This window comes from Sinocyclocheilus grahami, unplaced genomic scaffold (assembly GCF_001515645.1).
Source record: "Sinocyclocheilus grahami isolate Dianchi unplaced genomic scaffold, SAMN03320097.WGS_v1.1 scaffold995.1, whole genome shotgun sequence".
NCBI lineage: Eukaryota > Metazoa > Chordata > Actinopteri > Cypriniformes > Cyprinidae > Sinocyclocheilus > Sinocyclocheilus grahami.
This window is the reverse complement of record NW_015506174.1, coordinates 257,934-274,245: the sequence shown is the minus strand read 5'-3', so window position 1 is coordinate 274,245 and position 16,312 is coordinate 257,934. Positions and strand designations below refer to the sequence as shown.

Genomic DNA, 16,312 nt, shown 5'->3' with positions numbered 1-16,312 from the left:
TTAATAATTTCCCTTAATATAATAAGACAATATTGTTGTTACCAATCAAAAAGCTATCTTTTCACTGCAGAAGAAACAGAAGCAGCTGAAGTGGCGTTAGATGCATTTACACAGACAGTTTAATGAAGCTAAAATGTAGCATGAATACATTTACACTGCAAAATTACAAGAGCATAAATCATGAAATGGTACTGGTGTTTTAAAGGGGTCATATGATGTTGCTAAAAAGAACATTATTGTGTGTATTTGGTGTAATGAAATGTGTTTATGCGGTTTAAGGTTAAAAAAACACATTATTTTCCACATACTGTACATTATTGTTTCTCCTCTATGCCCCGCCGTTCTGAAACGCGTCGTTTTTACAAAGCTCATCGGTCTGAAAAGCAAGGTGTGCTGTGATTGGCCAGCTATCCAGTGCGTTGTGATTGGCTGAATACCTCAAGCGTGTGACGGAAATGTTACGCCCCTTACCATATTGTGATGATGCCCTGTCAGGCCGGGGCGATGATTCAAAAACATGAAAATCCATTATAAACGAGGCATTCGTTGCATCCAGTGGGGACATAATTATGGATTATAATGACATACTGTTTTTTTTACACGTTGAGCGGATATCGTCCTCTTTTGGAAGACCAAACAAAGTAGTTTCGCTTTCACAACGAAACACAGCGTCACACACGGCGGTGGCCTAGAGTGAGCAGAGGCCGGGGGCTATAGTGAGGAACGGCCGGAGGGCTAGAGTGAGCAGAGGCGGTGGGCTTGAGAACGGCTTCGACGAAGGAGGCTTGCGGCAACCACATGTGACGACCCCGGGCTGGACTTCGCTTCGTACATGGTGAAAGCCGAACCGGCGATCCACAGCGCAAAGTTGTTGTATTACCTCAGCAACCAGCACGGATCAGCTCCAGGCATGACGAACCAAATATCGTCCTCTTTTGGAAGGCCAAACAAAGTAGTTTTGCTTTCACAACGAAACACACAGCGCCTTCACGTCCTTTCTTTGTGTGAACATTTGGGTGGCGTTATGCAAATCTTCCCAGATAGTGAGGTAGATATGTTTTAGGTTTAGGTAGGTGTGGCTGACTCTTAACTTTTATAAAGAATATCTCTTTGGATTTGAGACTTTAGTCTTTGCAACTTTACAGATCTTCTTTATGCACCAAGAGCTTGTAACACTCCAAAGAGAAAGGAAAAACTGAAATCGCATCATATGACCCCTTTAAATCAGTTTTTTTTTTTAAATATGCAAATATAAAATGTTGGAAAAATGCAAAGATAAGCTACTTTTAAATATGAAAGTAAACCACCAGAAGGTGGCATCAACCTTCACAGGCATTCATTCAAACAATTTGTTGATTCAAGAATGAAACAAATGCCTGTCTTTATGAATAGATCACTGAATCATTGACTCAAATGATTAATTCAAAAAACGCAGAATCATTCAGTAACAAAACACAGCTGTGTTGCTCAGAGATGCGCGGCTGTTCTGCTGTGATCTTTGTTTGGAACTATTTTTGTTAACCAAATCTAGCAAAAACAGTCAACATTGACAATACTAAAATGTACATTAACTACTCATTTGAACTTTTGTATAGCAGTTTTCAGTGAACACTTCATTCTCTTGGTCATGTCATGTCGCTTAACTATGCTATGTTATAAATATAAAAAACTTAAAAGTAACATTTTTACCACAGTATGTTTCTTCTGTGTGCAGTTGCGTTCATTTGTTCTGATTTCTCCACGAGAATGTTTTACATACAGACAGGCTACATGAGCCTCAACTGGTGTGACGTTGTTACCGTTGATTATTCATTATCAATTGCCATTTAAACTGAATATAATAAAATCAGAATCATTCTCGATTAGTTGAGCGGTTGGGCAAGTAAAATTCTCTTTCACTTGCCCCTTCAAAAATCCACTTGTCCTAACAAGCTCTGTTACTGTAGGCTATATAACATTCAACCCGCCAAAGTGGCTAGTGGGACTGATTATATTACCCACCACTGCTGAAATCCACCCGCATTTGGTGGGTTGGCGGGTGTTAATGTCAAGCCCTGCATGTAATAAGATAATGTTACTTGCACTTTTCATTCTATGCACTTTATTTTATTATCCACTTTACACTTGGATTTACCCTAGTATTTTATTACTATTTAGTAGTTGTTGTTATTAGCTGTTCTGTTATTACAATTATTTTATTATAACAGTTATGTCTTCTTTGTATTGATACAGAAGGGTTTACAGTTGACTAGAATCTCAATAACCTTCAGATAATCAGATGATAAATCCCTTCCAATTTACATATTTCTTAATATGACCAACTTGGACAACCATTCTTATTTGGTGCACAGAGATAAATAAAGATGGAGATCATCACACTCAAGTGAAGTGCACATGACTCAAAAACTGCACATGGCAAACATTTAGAACATGGACAGTGTCTAATGGGTTTCACACCTGTATCTGCAGCACTGTGCTGTGGCCACCATCCACCCATGTTCTCTCCATTCACAAGAACATCGCAATCAGTGGGGCCTATTGGGTCTTGCCTACTATGAAATTCCAAGTCCTCCTGTAGAAAGAAATAAAGAACATGCATTATTATTAGTATTATTATTATTACTACTACTACAATACATCACTTCTTAAAAAAATAAAAAATAAATAAAACATATATATATATATATATATTGTAGCTAAAATATATATATATAAAATAAATAAAAATGCTTCAAATGAGTAGTAAAAAAACCCCACAAATCTGCAAATCAGGACAACAAAAATAAAAAAATAATAAATGACTCACCCTCATGTCCTTCCAAACCTGCATGGCTTTCTTGTATTTTTCAACATCTTCAAACTTCAAATTTAAGATCAGTTACAAAACATGTGAAAAGTAATAGCCTTTGACTACACTGACAGCCCTTAGTGCATCTTCTTTACACAACATGTTTGAATGTAATGCATGTCTTAGTGAAATTAGAGACTGGCAACTGAGGGCTAAGGGTCTACTTTGTGTTTGAAGGAAAAAAGTCATAGTCTGAAATGATATGAGGGCTTTGTAAATGAGTAATGACTCATTTATAGTATGACATTTATAAAGTAAATTACTTTGACTCATTTCTGACTAATCTATTCTTTTAATTAAACTTTGCAACACAGCAAAAAAAATATTTAAATAAAATAAAACAGGTAAAGGTACTAAATACAGTTTGGTGAGAAATTAAAGCAAAAACTCAAGGGGACTCGCTGTGGGAGTGGCTATAGGCCCGTTCACAGGGCACCCGTTCACTGTACAGCTTGAAGAGCATGAAAATTATGTGAAACATATGCAATCGCCTTTGCAGTTACCACATTGTAAGCCAATTAAAAGGAGCTTCTGAACTTGCTTGTTAGACACAATCATTATTCAAACATCAGTTGCGGGTATATCTTTTGGAAGAGTGGAGTTCCACTGCTACAGTAAGAAGTAATCCAATTTTTAGAATTAATATCAAGGTGCACTGAAGCTGATCTGGCAGCACATGGTGACCTAACACCTTACTAAGAAATTTTTCCTTAAATTTTTCACTCATCTGTATGCAATTTACCTAGAGACTTTAGTTCATACCTGCAGGCTGCGTGGGGTGAAATATTTGGGCTTTCTGCTTTTCTGTGGGCAGAGTCCACGGGCCTGGGCCAACTCCTCCTCCACTTCCTGTTGCCGATTGGCTAATGCTGGATCGGAGCAGCCAGGAAACAACCAGTCATCCTCAATCAGTTTTGTGCCACAAGACAAAGGTAATGGATCAAATATGTTTAGGGCAATGGAGAGCAGAATACGAAATCAGGATTGAGGAGAGACAGTCAGGTATTTCTAGTGCAGATTAGAGAGCGGAAAAGGACCGGAAAGCAGCAGGTAGCAGCACACATTGCAAATTCAGCTTCTGTGGACTGTGGACCAGAAGACTAAAATACGCAAGACCTATGTAAGCCATAATGATTATTACAGTGCAAACTACAGCGATAAACAGCTTTTTGAGGATTATTTTTCGAAATTATAACAATTCACCTTGGTCTCAGCAATAAATGGGTATTACCACCTGAAGTGTCTTTCAATCAACTACAGCACGCAAGCGAAAGTGGGACACCCTGAACAAAGTAGTAGTACATGACTACAATTATGATTCAGTAAGAAATCAGTCTAGACAATTGCATCACAATTGGGTGAGCACATCTGGAACAACATCAATAAGGTGAGAAAGGTAAGTGATCACTTCGATCATTATCCTTAATTTAGAGCACAATCGACCCCATTCTGTTTTTCTTAAAGGCTTAGTTCACACAAAAATTATTGTTGTTGCCGGTGTTTGAGAAACAACTCACCCTCATGTTGTTCCAAACCCAAAACACCTTTGTTCATCTTCAGAACAGAAATTAAGATATTTTTGATGAAATCTGACCCTGGATGGACAGCAACGGAACTACCACATTCAAGGCCCAGAAACATAGTAAGGACATTGTTAAAAAAGTCCATGTGAAATCAGTGGTTCAACTGTAATTTTATGAAGCTACGAGAATACTTTCTGTGAGCAAGGAAAACACAACAACAACATAAAAAAACTTTATTCCACAATTTCTTCTCTTCCGTGTCGGACTTCGATGCACATTCACGAGTGTAACTTGATGCATGCATGTGGTGTTGCTGACGCAGGAGCCGGCATTCAGACGGAGATCCCGGTTGCGAAGCAGCTTGTTTGCAAGCAGAAGAATGTACACGCATGCGTCGTGGTACTGGCTTTCTTAATTTGTGTTCCAAAGATGAACAGAGGTCTTACAAGTCTGGAACGACATGAGAGTAATTAAAGGGATAGTTTACCCAAAAATGAAAATTTGATGTTTATCTGCTGACCCCCAGGGCATCCAAGATGTAGGTGACTTTTTTTCTTCAGTAGTAGAACACATTTGATGATTTTTAACTCACACCGTTGCAGTCTATCAGTCGTATAATTTCCGTGAACTGTTCCACCCCTATTAGACATATCATGATGTATCATTATAGAATTATCTAGCAATATATCGATTGTCGCAGAATCGTTGTATCGTGATATTATCGTATCGTGAGCCATTTAATTGTAAATCATATCGTATCGTGAAGTACCCTGCGATTCCCAAACCTAGTTTATAATGGGTTTTATTGGTTTTGTCTCGTCGCGCCAGGACACAGCATCACAGTTTGGTAAGGGGCGTAACATTTCCGTCACACGCTTGAGGAATTCGGCCAATCACAACACACTAGATAGCTGGCCAATCACAGCACACCTCGCTTTTCAGGACGATGAGCTTTGTAAAAATGGGGAGGGGCATAGAAGAGAAACAATGTACAGTATGTGGAAAATAGTTTTTTTTTTTACCTTAAACCGCATAAACACATTTCAGTACACTAAATACACAAAAGAATGTGTATTTCTAATGTCTTTTTTAGCAACGTCATATGACCCCTTTAAATATTTCCCTTAAAATGTTTAATTATAAAGATGTCATTTTGGGGAGTTTGGGAGTAAATAGATAAGTGAGCACTAGGTTTTTAAACCAACAGACAACAAGAGAACACAAAAATAAAATAAATATAAAGAAAACAACACTGGTCCCCACTGACTTTCACTGTACAGCCAAAAAAAACAACACATTTTTTTTGTCAAAACTAAATTCTATCATCATTTACTTACTTGTTATTCACCCTTGTTGTTCAGTAAGGGCTCAGACATTTTTCAAAATCAGTAAATTAATGAGTAAATGATTACAGAATTTTACCGTGTGAAAATGAGAACTTTATAATTCGGAGGTGTGATAATGTTGGACATATAAAAAACTAAAACACCATATAGACAGCGGACAAAGGTCTGTTTTATAGCAGAGACTTGGCCAGTGAGGCCAAGCAGAGGAGGTGGAAAAAGGCAGAAAAAGGAGGATAAAGTAACAGATGAAGGACAGGACTCCATGAGCCAGCCTCGTCTGTGCTGCCAGAATTTCCTTAGGAGAGGATGAAGAGTTCCAGAAAACTACTGGCAGCACAGACGCGATCCGATACCTGCGAAGTTTTTTTTAAATCAATGTAGAATTTCTATACTTCTGTGTGTTCACTTGAGCATCACTCTTGTGTGTGTTATACACAATCTACTAAATATAGACAACTTCATTTTAATGAAAAAATATATAATCATAATCTATGACAAAAAAAATACTATACTACTTTATAATCTAGGTTAGTGGATAATTCAGCAGCAGAAGTTATCCTACAAAAACCATGAGTGCACAATAATTATATAAAAACAAAACATTAAACTAAACATTTAGTGAAGCAACATTATTTAGTGGCCAACAAATAAAAGTTAATAAGTGTATGACTAAATCTGGTAAAAATTTTACACATTGCTCTTTGTATTGTTGTAAAATACATTCAGGAAAAGCAAATAGCCTAATATATGTACTATAAAATTTAAATACATTTCTTTAAATGCATAGCACAGTAATGAAGGCAGCAACATATGATAGAACAGAACAAAAAAGACTATTAATAATTTTTCTTTGCGCAAAAGTATAATAGGAAAGGGTATAGCGCCAATACACAGCGGCACAAAGCGCTTATGCGCATCCCGTGCGCAGAATGATGCGCTTGAAGCAACACGGAGTCACAGCGCACAGCGCGCAGCGCGCAGCGCGCAGCATAAAAAAGGGAAGAGATATCATGGGTAGTGTATTATATCTGTGCGATATTTTATTGAGCCTTTTCTTTTACCGGTTTTAAATCTAAGTTATTGTGCACTATTGAAGAGAGTTTCATCGTTTTGACTGTAGTAAACCGAACACGACATGCAGTTTGAACGCTGAATGGAGGAGGACAGACAGATGCAGCGGGGAGAAGACTTTACGTGAACTTGACTTAAATATTAATCTCTACTTCACATTAAACTATGGAACGGCTTCAGAACACTTAAAATATAGTGCACGAAAACTTTATGGTGCTTTATAATGTTTGTGTGCCTTTCGTGGGCCTTAAAGAGCAGGTCATATGGTATTTTAAAGTGTCCTAATATTGTGTTGGAGTCCCCTACAACAGGTTTAAATGCAGATAAGGTCAGAAAACATTGTAATTTTCTGTTGAATAACTTCGGAGCAAGTTCGGAGCAAATCCCTCCCTTCCATAAGCCTACTCTGCTCTGATTGGTCAGCTGGCCACGCCTGTTGTGATTGGCACAGAGAGGAGTCCTTGACTTGAGCAAGTTACCGAGCACCATTGGCAAAGCACCTCTACATAAAACAATAATATATAGCTCCAATCCGTTCTTATAATAATGACATAAAATACAAAAACACTTATGTAAGCGAATCGTGCCCACAGCTCAAGTTTAGCTGCTAAACTGTGAACACTTAAAACAATAATGGTGGATACGTTAGCCGAGTGATAACGTGACAAACTGATGAAACAATACCGTTTGTAAACCAAAATATGTCTACTGTAATGTTTGAAGAACGACAGACAAAAGACGTTCAGTCTTAACTTTTAATCAGAACGCAGAACAGCTGTACCACCGGTGCACAAGCCTAACTAACTCGCTCGTCTCTTCCGCATTAACCCTATAGCTGCCAGTGCAGCAAAATAAACAGCAATTTCACAATGATTATAAAGTCTGTGTGCTACACTACATTCTTTATTATTAAATGAAGTAATTAGAACAACATCAGTCTACATTAATCGACACATTCTTAGGAAATAGTGGGTTTACAGCGAATTATCAGAACTACTTCAGTAAGACAGTAATATCGTGCTTTACCTGGAAAACTAAAGCTGCACTAGGTATACATCACACATTAGCACAATTAAAAATGTACACATAACGTATCAATCGTACTTGCAGGTTGTGGTTTGGAGAGCTTGTTAGTCCAAATTAAGAAGATTAGAAGCCAACGAAGATAAAAGCCAAGATTAGAGAAGCAGTCCTCGATAAAATGACAAGCACACAACAAATATCTGTATCTCTGTGGTATGTATCTCTGTGGTATCCTTGAACACAGCGTCTTCTCGACATGATGTAAACACACTAACTAGCGGAAGTGTTTGTGGGCAGGTCAGACTCTGTTCGTATTTCGCGGGCAGGCGGGGATTATGCAAAACAACTTTTTTTGATTAACAACTTTGCAGATTGTTTTCATTTAAGGATAGCTATGTTATAAACTGCAAAAGAGATATTTTTCAAAAACCCATATGACCTGCTCTTTAACAATAACACAGTAGTATACGCACAATATCGGATTTGGATCGATCTCATCTGACCGATACCCGATCCGGCCGAAAATGGCAGTATCGGAGCCGATACCGATACTGAGTATCAGATCGATGCATCCCTATTCCAAACAAAAGGAAATATATTGGTATTGGCATTGGCCAAAATGAGATGAAAAATATTGGCATATCGGATATCGGCAAAAATCCAATATTGCGCATCCCTACTTCTTCAATGTATTTTAATTGTGTAGGGTCATTAAAAGCAAATATTAAGAAATATCATCTACAGACATCAATTTGGGCAATTACTGCATCTGTCGAGTGCTTGAATAGAAAAAAGAAATAAAACTTCCATCCCAAATGCAAATAATTTACATTTTAAACTAACTGGCTCCACTTCTTCATACCATTTTTTGACTTCATGTCTTCATACAGCTCCAGTTTGCTGAGCATTTCCTCTCTCTCCTCTTGCAATTCAGTAACGCGACTATGTAGGGTCGTGACATCAGGGGACATGTTGAGACATACTCCAGACTGAAGTCAAAAACAGAATGCAGTTAGTTTAATTTATCTGGATATTAATCTGGGCAAATCTAATGAAAAATAATCTACTTTCTTACCTTAACTTTTTTGAGTTCCTCCTCGAGCTGCCTGATCATAGATTTGGACCATGCTTTCATTTTTAAGAACTTTGCTTCTGCTTTATTGGCCTCTGCTTCTTTCAGCTTCACTTGGGCTGAATTGGACAGAAGAAAACATACTGAAATATTAAAACAAAGTCACTGAGAAGGAAGGACACGGAGTTAAAAAAAAACACAATGACAGGACACACAATATCTTTAACTGAAAATAATAAACACCCTTTTACTATCATGTAGGCACATTATAAGAAGGTGTCTGCTACATTTGTAAAACATGACATATGTGACCCTGGACCACATAACCAGTCTTAAGTAGCACGGGTATATTTGTAGCAATAGCCAAAAATACATTGTATGAGTAAACATTTTTTTAATGCCAAAAATCATTAGGATATTAAGTAAAGATCATGTTCCATGAAGATATTTTGTAAATTACCTACCATAAATATTTTTAAAAAAATAACAATTTTTGATTAGTAATATGCATTGCTAAGGACTTCATTTGGACAACTTTAAAGGCGATTTTCTCAATATTTGAATTTTTTTTTGGCACCCTCTGATTCCAGATTTTCAAATAGTTGTATCTCGGCCAAATATTGTCTTATCATAACAAACCATACATCAATGGAAAGCTTATTTATTATGCCCTTATGACTGGTAAGATAGACATCATTCACATCAAGAACTAGGCTCTACAAGGCTATGAGATCACAACACAACACAATTTAGTGCAAATTCAAAAATGTTTGTATTGAATTGTACCTAACAATTCATTATATTATTAAGTATATTATTTTAAGACACCAAATATAAAGTGGGACCTCTTTTTTAAAAATCTTTTAATCATCATGAACATACTGGGCTGCATTTCCCAAAAGCATTCTAAGCTTAAGTTGATTGTAGAACCATTGTCACCAATGAAGCTACGATCATTTTGGGCTTAAGATGCTTTTGGGAAACACAGCGCTGTTTGATAAAATCATGAATAAACTTTATAGGAATATAAATTATACATATTTAATGCTCTATAACAGATTAGAGCTACATGAAACTGTAAATTAAATAAATGAATTTGGACAGTATACTGGAAGCAGAGAGAAATACGGATTTCTTTCCTAATTTTACAATGTGGTGTTTTCCCTAAAAAAAATGACAAATTACTACACTGAACAAAATTATAAACGCAACACTTTTGTTTTTGCCCCCATTTTTCATGAACTGAACTCAAAGATCTAAGACTTTTTCTATGTACACAAAAGGCCTATTTCTCTCAAATATTGTTCACAAATCGGTCTAAATCTGTGTTAGTGAGCACTTCTCCTTTGCCGAGATAATCCATCCACCTCACAGGTGTGGCATATCAAGATGCTGATTAGATAGCATGATTATTGCACAGTGTGCCTTAGGCTGGCCACAATAAAAGGCCACTCTAAAATGTGCAGTTTTACTGTATTGGGGGGTCCGAAAACCAGTCAGTATCTGGTGTGACCACCATTTGCCTCACGCAGTGCAACACATCTCCTTCACATAGAGATGATCAGGTTGTTGATTGTGGCCTGTGGAATGTTGGTCCACTCCTCTTCAATGGCAGTGCGAAGTTGCTGGATATTGGAACACGCTGTCGTATACGTCGATCCAGAGCATCCCAAACATGCTCAATGGGTGACATGTCCGGTGAGTACGCTGGCCATGCAAGAACTGGGATGTTTTCAGCTTCCAGGAATTGTGTACAGATCCTTGCAACATGGGGCCGTGCATTATCATGCTGCAACATGAGGTGATGGTCGTCGATGAATGGCACAACAATGGGCCTCAGGATCTCGTCACGGTATCTCTGCATTCAAAATGCCATCAATAAAATGCACCTGTGTTCGTTGCCCATAACATACGCCTGCCCATACCATAACCCCACCACCACCATGGGCCACTCGATCCACAACGTTGACATCAGCAAACCGCTCACCCACACGACGCCATTCATCCGTGAGGAGAACACCTCTCCAAAGTGCCAGACGCCATCGAATTGCCCACTCAATTCGGTTACGACAAACTGCAGTCAGGTTGAGACCCCGATGAGGATGACAGCAACAGCTCTGGTGGACATTCCTGCAGTCAGCATGCCAATTACACGCTCCCTCAAAATTTGCGACATCTGTGGCATTGTGCTGTGTGATAAAACTGCACATTTTAGAGTGGCCTTTTATTGTGGCCAGCCTAATGCTCACCTGTGCAATAATCATGCTGTACACAGGCACACCTGTGAGGTGGATGGATTATCTCGGCAAAGGAGAAGTGCTCACTAACACAGATTTAGACAGATTTGTGAACTATATTTTAGAGAAATAGGCCTTTTGTGTACATAGAAAAAGTCTTAGATCTTTGAGTTCAGCTCATGAAAAATGGGGGCAAAAACAAAAGTGTTGCGTTTATAATTTTGTTCAGTATAGTTTAGGGCACAGCCCTAAATGGAGACATTAGACACTGCTACATTAAGTGATCCATTAAGATAAAAGTTTATAGATCTTTAAACAAAATTTACTGTGACAGGTGCTTAACCAACATTGAGATCATTTGAGAAAGGAAGGTCAAACTGCAGACAAAATTCTTTAAAGTCCGTGTAAAGTCAATATTAAATGTGTGTTCCGAGTTTATCACACCACAGAAAAATGTGTTATTAACCACCCAGCCAAATTTGAATGCTAAAGAAAAACCCGCCAAGTGAATAAAATAAGCAGTATTCTCTGCTCTCAGACGCTGGGGGAGTGTCTGCTGGTGGTGCTGAAACCACGCCCACTACGAAAAGCTGCCGTCACTCTCTCAACTGTCTTCCTCTGCAGCTTATTTAAATGAGGAGATTTAGCTGTTTTGTAAATTACTGCAACCAGGTATTATTCATTTACGTGACGAAGGCATAGCTAGCTAGCAACGTCTAGGCTGTAGTAATGAACGGCAGTAACTCGCGATTGAGCGGGCAAACCACTGCGCTGTAGTTATTAGGTGTGTTCGACTTGAAGCAGGGCTGTGCAGAACGACCAGTGTATGACACGAGAGCGATTCGAAAGCATGAGGAGCGGTCTGCTCTCTATAGCTCTGTACTTTGATGTCACACACCGATCGATCTGCGCAGTGCTGCTTCAAGTCGAACACACGTCTTATAGTGTTACGGGAGGGGCCATGCTCGGTGGCTCCATTGCGTCATCGAGCCACCGTTTTAGCCCCGCCCAAAAAATTCTGAATACAGAATTGGTGAAAAATTGTTTAACGGTTTAATGCCACAATTCAGTACTACATAGTTTAGAGTCTTTGTAATGGGTTTCTGCAATACATTTCTAACATTTATAATGTATTTAGAAACAATTCTCAGAATTCTCGTTACACGGACTTTAAGCATGTGACATGATTGTCTACCTTGCAGCTCTGTGACTCTCTGAGCTGTGATGCAGGTGGATTGGTTTGCTAATGCATCTGCGGGCTGTGATATAGAGCGCTGAAGAGTCTCAAGCTGTCTGCGTAAGGCCTGCTCCTTCTCTGACAACTCCGTCTCATGTTTATCAGCAGCACTGAGCAGCTCTGCTTCATGTTTCTCCAGCAGATCCTTGATCCGAGCCCGAGTAATGTGACGTTCTGCCTCCAGCTTTGACTGAAAGTTTTCTTTCTCACCCCGCAAGCGCTGCATTTGTTCTGTCAGCTCCTACCAAACAAACACACACAACTCACTTCATAAATCAACTCTGAGAACTGTAAGCAATAGGGACTGACTATATATTGTAATTATTTCCTTATGTGTTCACAAACATACAGACACCAATCACAAAGGAAGCTACATACTATAATAAGAACCAAGGAAATGGAAACATTTGAAGATCATTCATGTGAATTCAGTTATGATTTTTTCATTATAATTCCATGTATTAAGGAGTACATATTTCGTTATTCTCATTATTACTTCTCTTTTTTCCCCGTTTCTTTCTGTTCCAATGTTGTTTTTATTTTCTCACCCCGTAAACATTTTAATAAAAAAAATATATAAGTAAATAATAAAAACACTGTGTGAATCAGCTTAATGGACAGTACAAAAAAACTAGATGCAATTTTTATGATTATGATTTGCTTTTCAATAACAACACTTGTTCAATCTGTGCAAATAATGGTCTAGCGTAAAACTGCATTGGTAAATGGCTGATATTTTAATTACTTTATGTACGTTAAGAGGATACAATTTTTTTAAGTAGAGCCGCGTCATGTGTCACATGACATCTATCCCTGAACAAAGCACAATGTGCAATACTGTCAGCATGCAGAAGGCAGACTTGTAAAAGTGCAATATAAGTTAAAGTCCAAGAACATGGAAAGAAATAGAAATGACATAAAAGTTTGGAAGTAAGCCAAGTTTAATTGCATTTCCAAGATAAATGTTTTATATCCTGCTATGCACTTTGAGAGGGCTGGACAAAGCCTCTCTCTCTAGTCTAATGTCTTCTCCCCACATTCCAAAGCAAATTTGTAAAAGATCGGAAAGTGAATTTTATGTTCTTCACAATCACAAGATTTTGATGGTGTGCAGTGAAAATAAACTTGATGTGCCTTACCTTACTTAACAAGCACACATTTTTTTTTATTGAATGTGAGGTCAGATAAAGACAGAAACTCATAAGACAAGACTATCTGTATGAATGCACTATCCACCTTTTCCCTGAGTAACCAATGATGGATTCCAACTTACGCTTGGGTGCTCTCGTGTTCCGGTCTCCATAGAAATCCATGTTAAAATTCCTGTACTTGTTTTGCGTAACTTACCACCAGCAAATCTGACTGTGTCCGGCGCTGTTTGCATGGCTTGCAGCGCTTAAGTTACTGTGTGTGAAATAATAAAATAATGTGTGCTCTTATCATTTTGTGGACAAAATCACACAAACTTCGCCCCGATTGAGCTGTATGTAGGATATGTGCCCTCATCTGTTTTCAATGCAGCTAACCGTGGGTCGCTTCATGTCATCTATGCACTCATTAAACTATGACAGACGAGTTACTGCAAAAAGACGGTCATTGCGACACTTTAAAGTGATGAAACTCTGGAGCCATGTGCTTTTTAAAACTATTTTCATAGGTTTAACGTTATATTACCGGCTCTGAAAATATGTTAATTTGACTAGAAACACCAGAGACAAGAAATGTAAAGCACTGTTCCAGTTAGGCGAGACTTCCTCGTTCAGAAAAAGGTGGATATGACCAGTAATATCTCATTTGCAAAAAATTTGAATGTATAAAAATAAAAATGTGATCGAGAATTTGGGAAGAGAAAATACATGAATACATGCTTGCCATAAATAGTGATGTAATAAACTCACTGTATGTATGAATGCATGTTAACATTGTACTGCATTTTTTTTTAAACTAAATGTAAAAAGAAAAAAAACGTCATTGACCATTTAAGCATATTTGTAAACTGTAAAATACCTTGGCTTGGTCATCTTTACTGCTGAGTGCTGCATCCTTTTCCCTGATCAACTCTTTTAAATGGGCCACAAGTTCCTCCATCTGCGTTAGCTGCTCAGTGACCTCAGCAAATCTCATTTCGCTGCCCATGTCCACCTGCGGGGAGCCAGGAGCCTGAGAAAAGCAAAGGATCTATTAATGCTGATGGACATTTATGAATTGCACTATGTAAAGGGGTGAGGGTTCTCGTATTACCCTGAAGAGTTTTATTTTGCTATAACCGAGTGACTTGCTTACCACACAGCTGCACACAAAATAAATATGCTGACATATTTGCAATTATTTAAAATTAAAAGACACTCTTCACTCCTAGACATTCCCACACTAAACATATAAGGCTGATTTCTGATCATATGCATCACAGAAAAACAATCTTCATTATGAGATATTTAAACAAAAGCATGTGTAATACTTACTCCATGCGCAGAGCCGGACTCATCTGCTGAAAACCACCTTAGCATTTTTTACACAACCTATGGCCTAAGACAGGAGATCTTAGACAATAGGTTTTAAATAAAGTAAAGCAAGACTACACAAAACGCAGTCATCCTACTGGATGGTTCTTCAAGTCTGGTCCTGGAGGTCCACTGCCCTGTATTAAAATGTCAATAAGTGTAAATGTTTATATTTTAAATAAATAAATAGTAAACAAATGTATAAATGTTTTAAAAAAGTATCTATAATATCTAAAATAAGTATAATAATTTCATTATAGAGTATCATCTGATTCGAAGACTTCTGTATTCAGTCAGCAGAGAATGATTATAAATTAATATCTAAACGAACAACGTTAACCGGCATCAATGATCACAATCTAGTCAAACAATGAAGAAGAAGAAAAAAAACATACTTGACGGAATAATTCGCACATCATACCGTGGCAGAAATCTAATTAAAACTGAAAGCGTGCCGTGCAGTTAACGTTAACCTTAATAATAATATTTAAAAATGAAATGTCAGTGAACATAATCTTACCTGCCTCCAATAATATGGACATTTATCGCTTAACAATTCCAATACAGTGCATTTCCAAGAAGAAATGTTCACTTGTACATAACAAATATACAAATATCATGTATTGAACAGAAGCAAACCTATATAACCTTATTGTCTATTAGGTTTACCAATGTGATAAACACTCATCTCTCGTTAAAACGCAAGGTTCTTCTTCGTGTTGAATGGCCGTTCGCTGTTTTGGAGCATCACCGCCACCTACTGTACATTGCCACGATGACGTTTATGTCCGATTGCATGTTTTTACGGTGACCGAGAAGTGCTAAACAAATCACAATTCTGAAAACAAAATAACAAATTACAATCGCAAATGCAAGTCTAAAAAACAAAATAACAATTCAGAAAGCACAACAACAATTCAGAAAACATTATAACAAGTCAGAAAACACAATGACAAATTCGAAAACAAAATAACAAGTCAGAAAACACAACGACAAATCAGACAATCCGAAAAAGGTAGGTATAGTTTGAGACAGCGCCATTGGTTTGGGATTACTCACCGCTGACTTGACGAGATATCTGTCAATCAATGTATACAGGAAGAACCAGCCGAAGAACAGCAGAGTCGTGGTAGAAAGTTTGGAGATGGTATTAAAGTAGCTCAGTTTAAATGTATTGTATGAATTGCCCTTACTATGGAATAAAAAATACGGGGTGTCTATTTACATTTAGTTAAAAGTGGCTGTAAAACATCAGCTCCAGTGGTGCAGATGGATAAGCCTGTGTCGTTGGCTTTTTGACGCGATCGACCCCTCGTTCGGTTTGCCGAACTTTTTTTTTCTGCCTTTTCAAATCTCGTATCACATCGTAAAGGCATTTATTTTCAATAAAAATTAAGGAAATAATCAAAAAGTTGAAAATAAAGTATCGGGTAGGGTTAGGGTAGGTGTAGGGA

The 16,312-nt window shown here is 37.8% G+C and overlaps 1 protein-coding gene across 1 annotated transcript in view; it reads right to left on the bottom strand.

Annotated features, from left to right (window-relative positions):
• Positions 1–15,571, bottom strand: part of LOC107565346 (myosin-11-like) — a 34,910-nt gene extending 19,339 nt beyond the window's left edge. Inside the window, exons 1-8 of the mRNA XM_016250561.1 lie at positions 15,379–15,571; positions 14,820–14,995; positions 14,365–14,517; positions 12,316–12,598; positions 8,887–9,002; positions 8,655–8,800; positions 3,611–3,827; positions 2,458–2,572 (exon numbers count right to left, since the gene is read on the bottom strand). Of these exons, the coding sequence (XP_016106047.1) occupies positions 2,458–2,572; positions 3,611–3,827; positions 8,655–8,800; positions 8,887–9,002; positions 12,316–12,598; positions 14,365–14,517; positions 14,820–14,864 (1,075 nt within the window). The 5' untranslated portion in view covers positions 14,865–14,995; positions 15,379–15,571. The remainder of the gene's footprint in view (positions 1–2,457; positions 2,573–3,610; positions 3,828–8,654; positions 8,801–8,886; positions 9,003–12,315; positions 12,599–14,364; positions 14,518–14,819; positions 14,996–15,378) is intronic.
• Between the last annotated feature and the right edge of the window lie 741 nt (positions 15,572–16,312).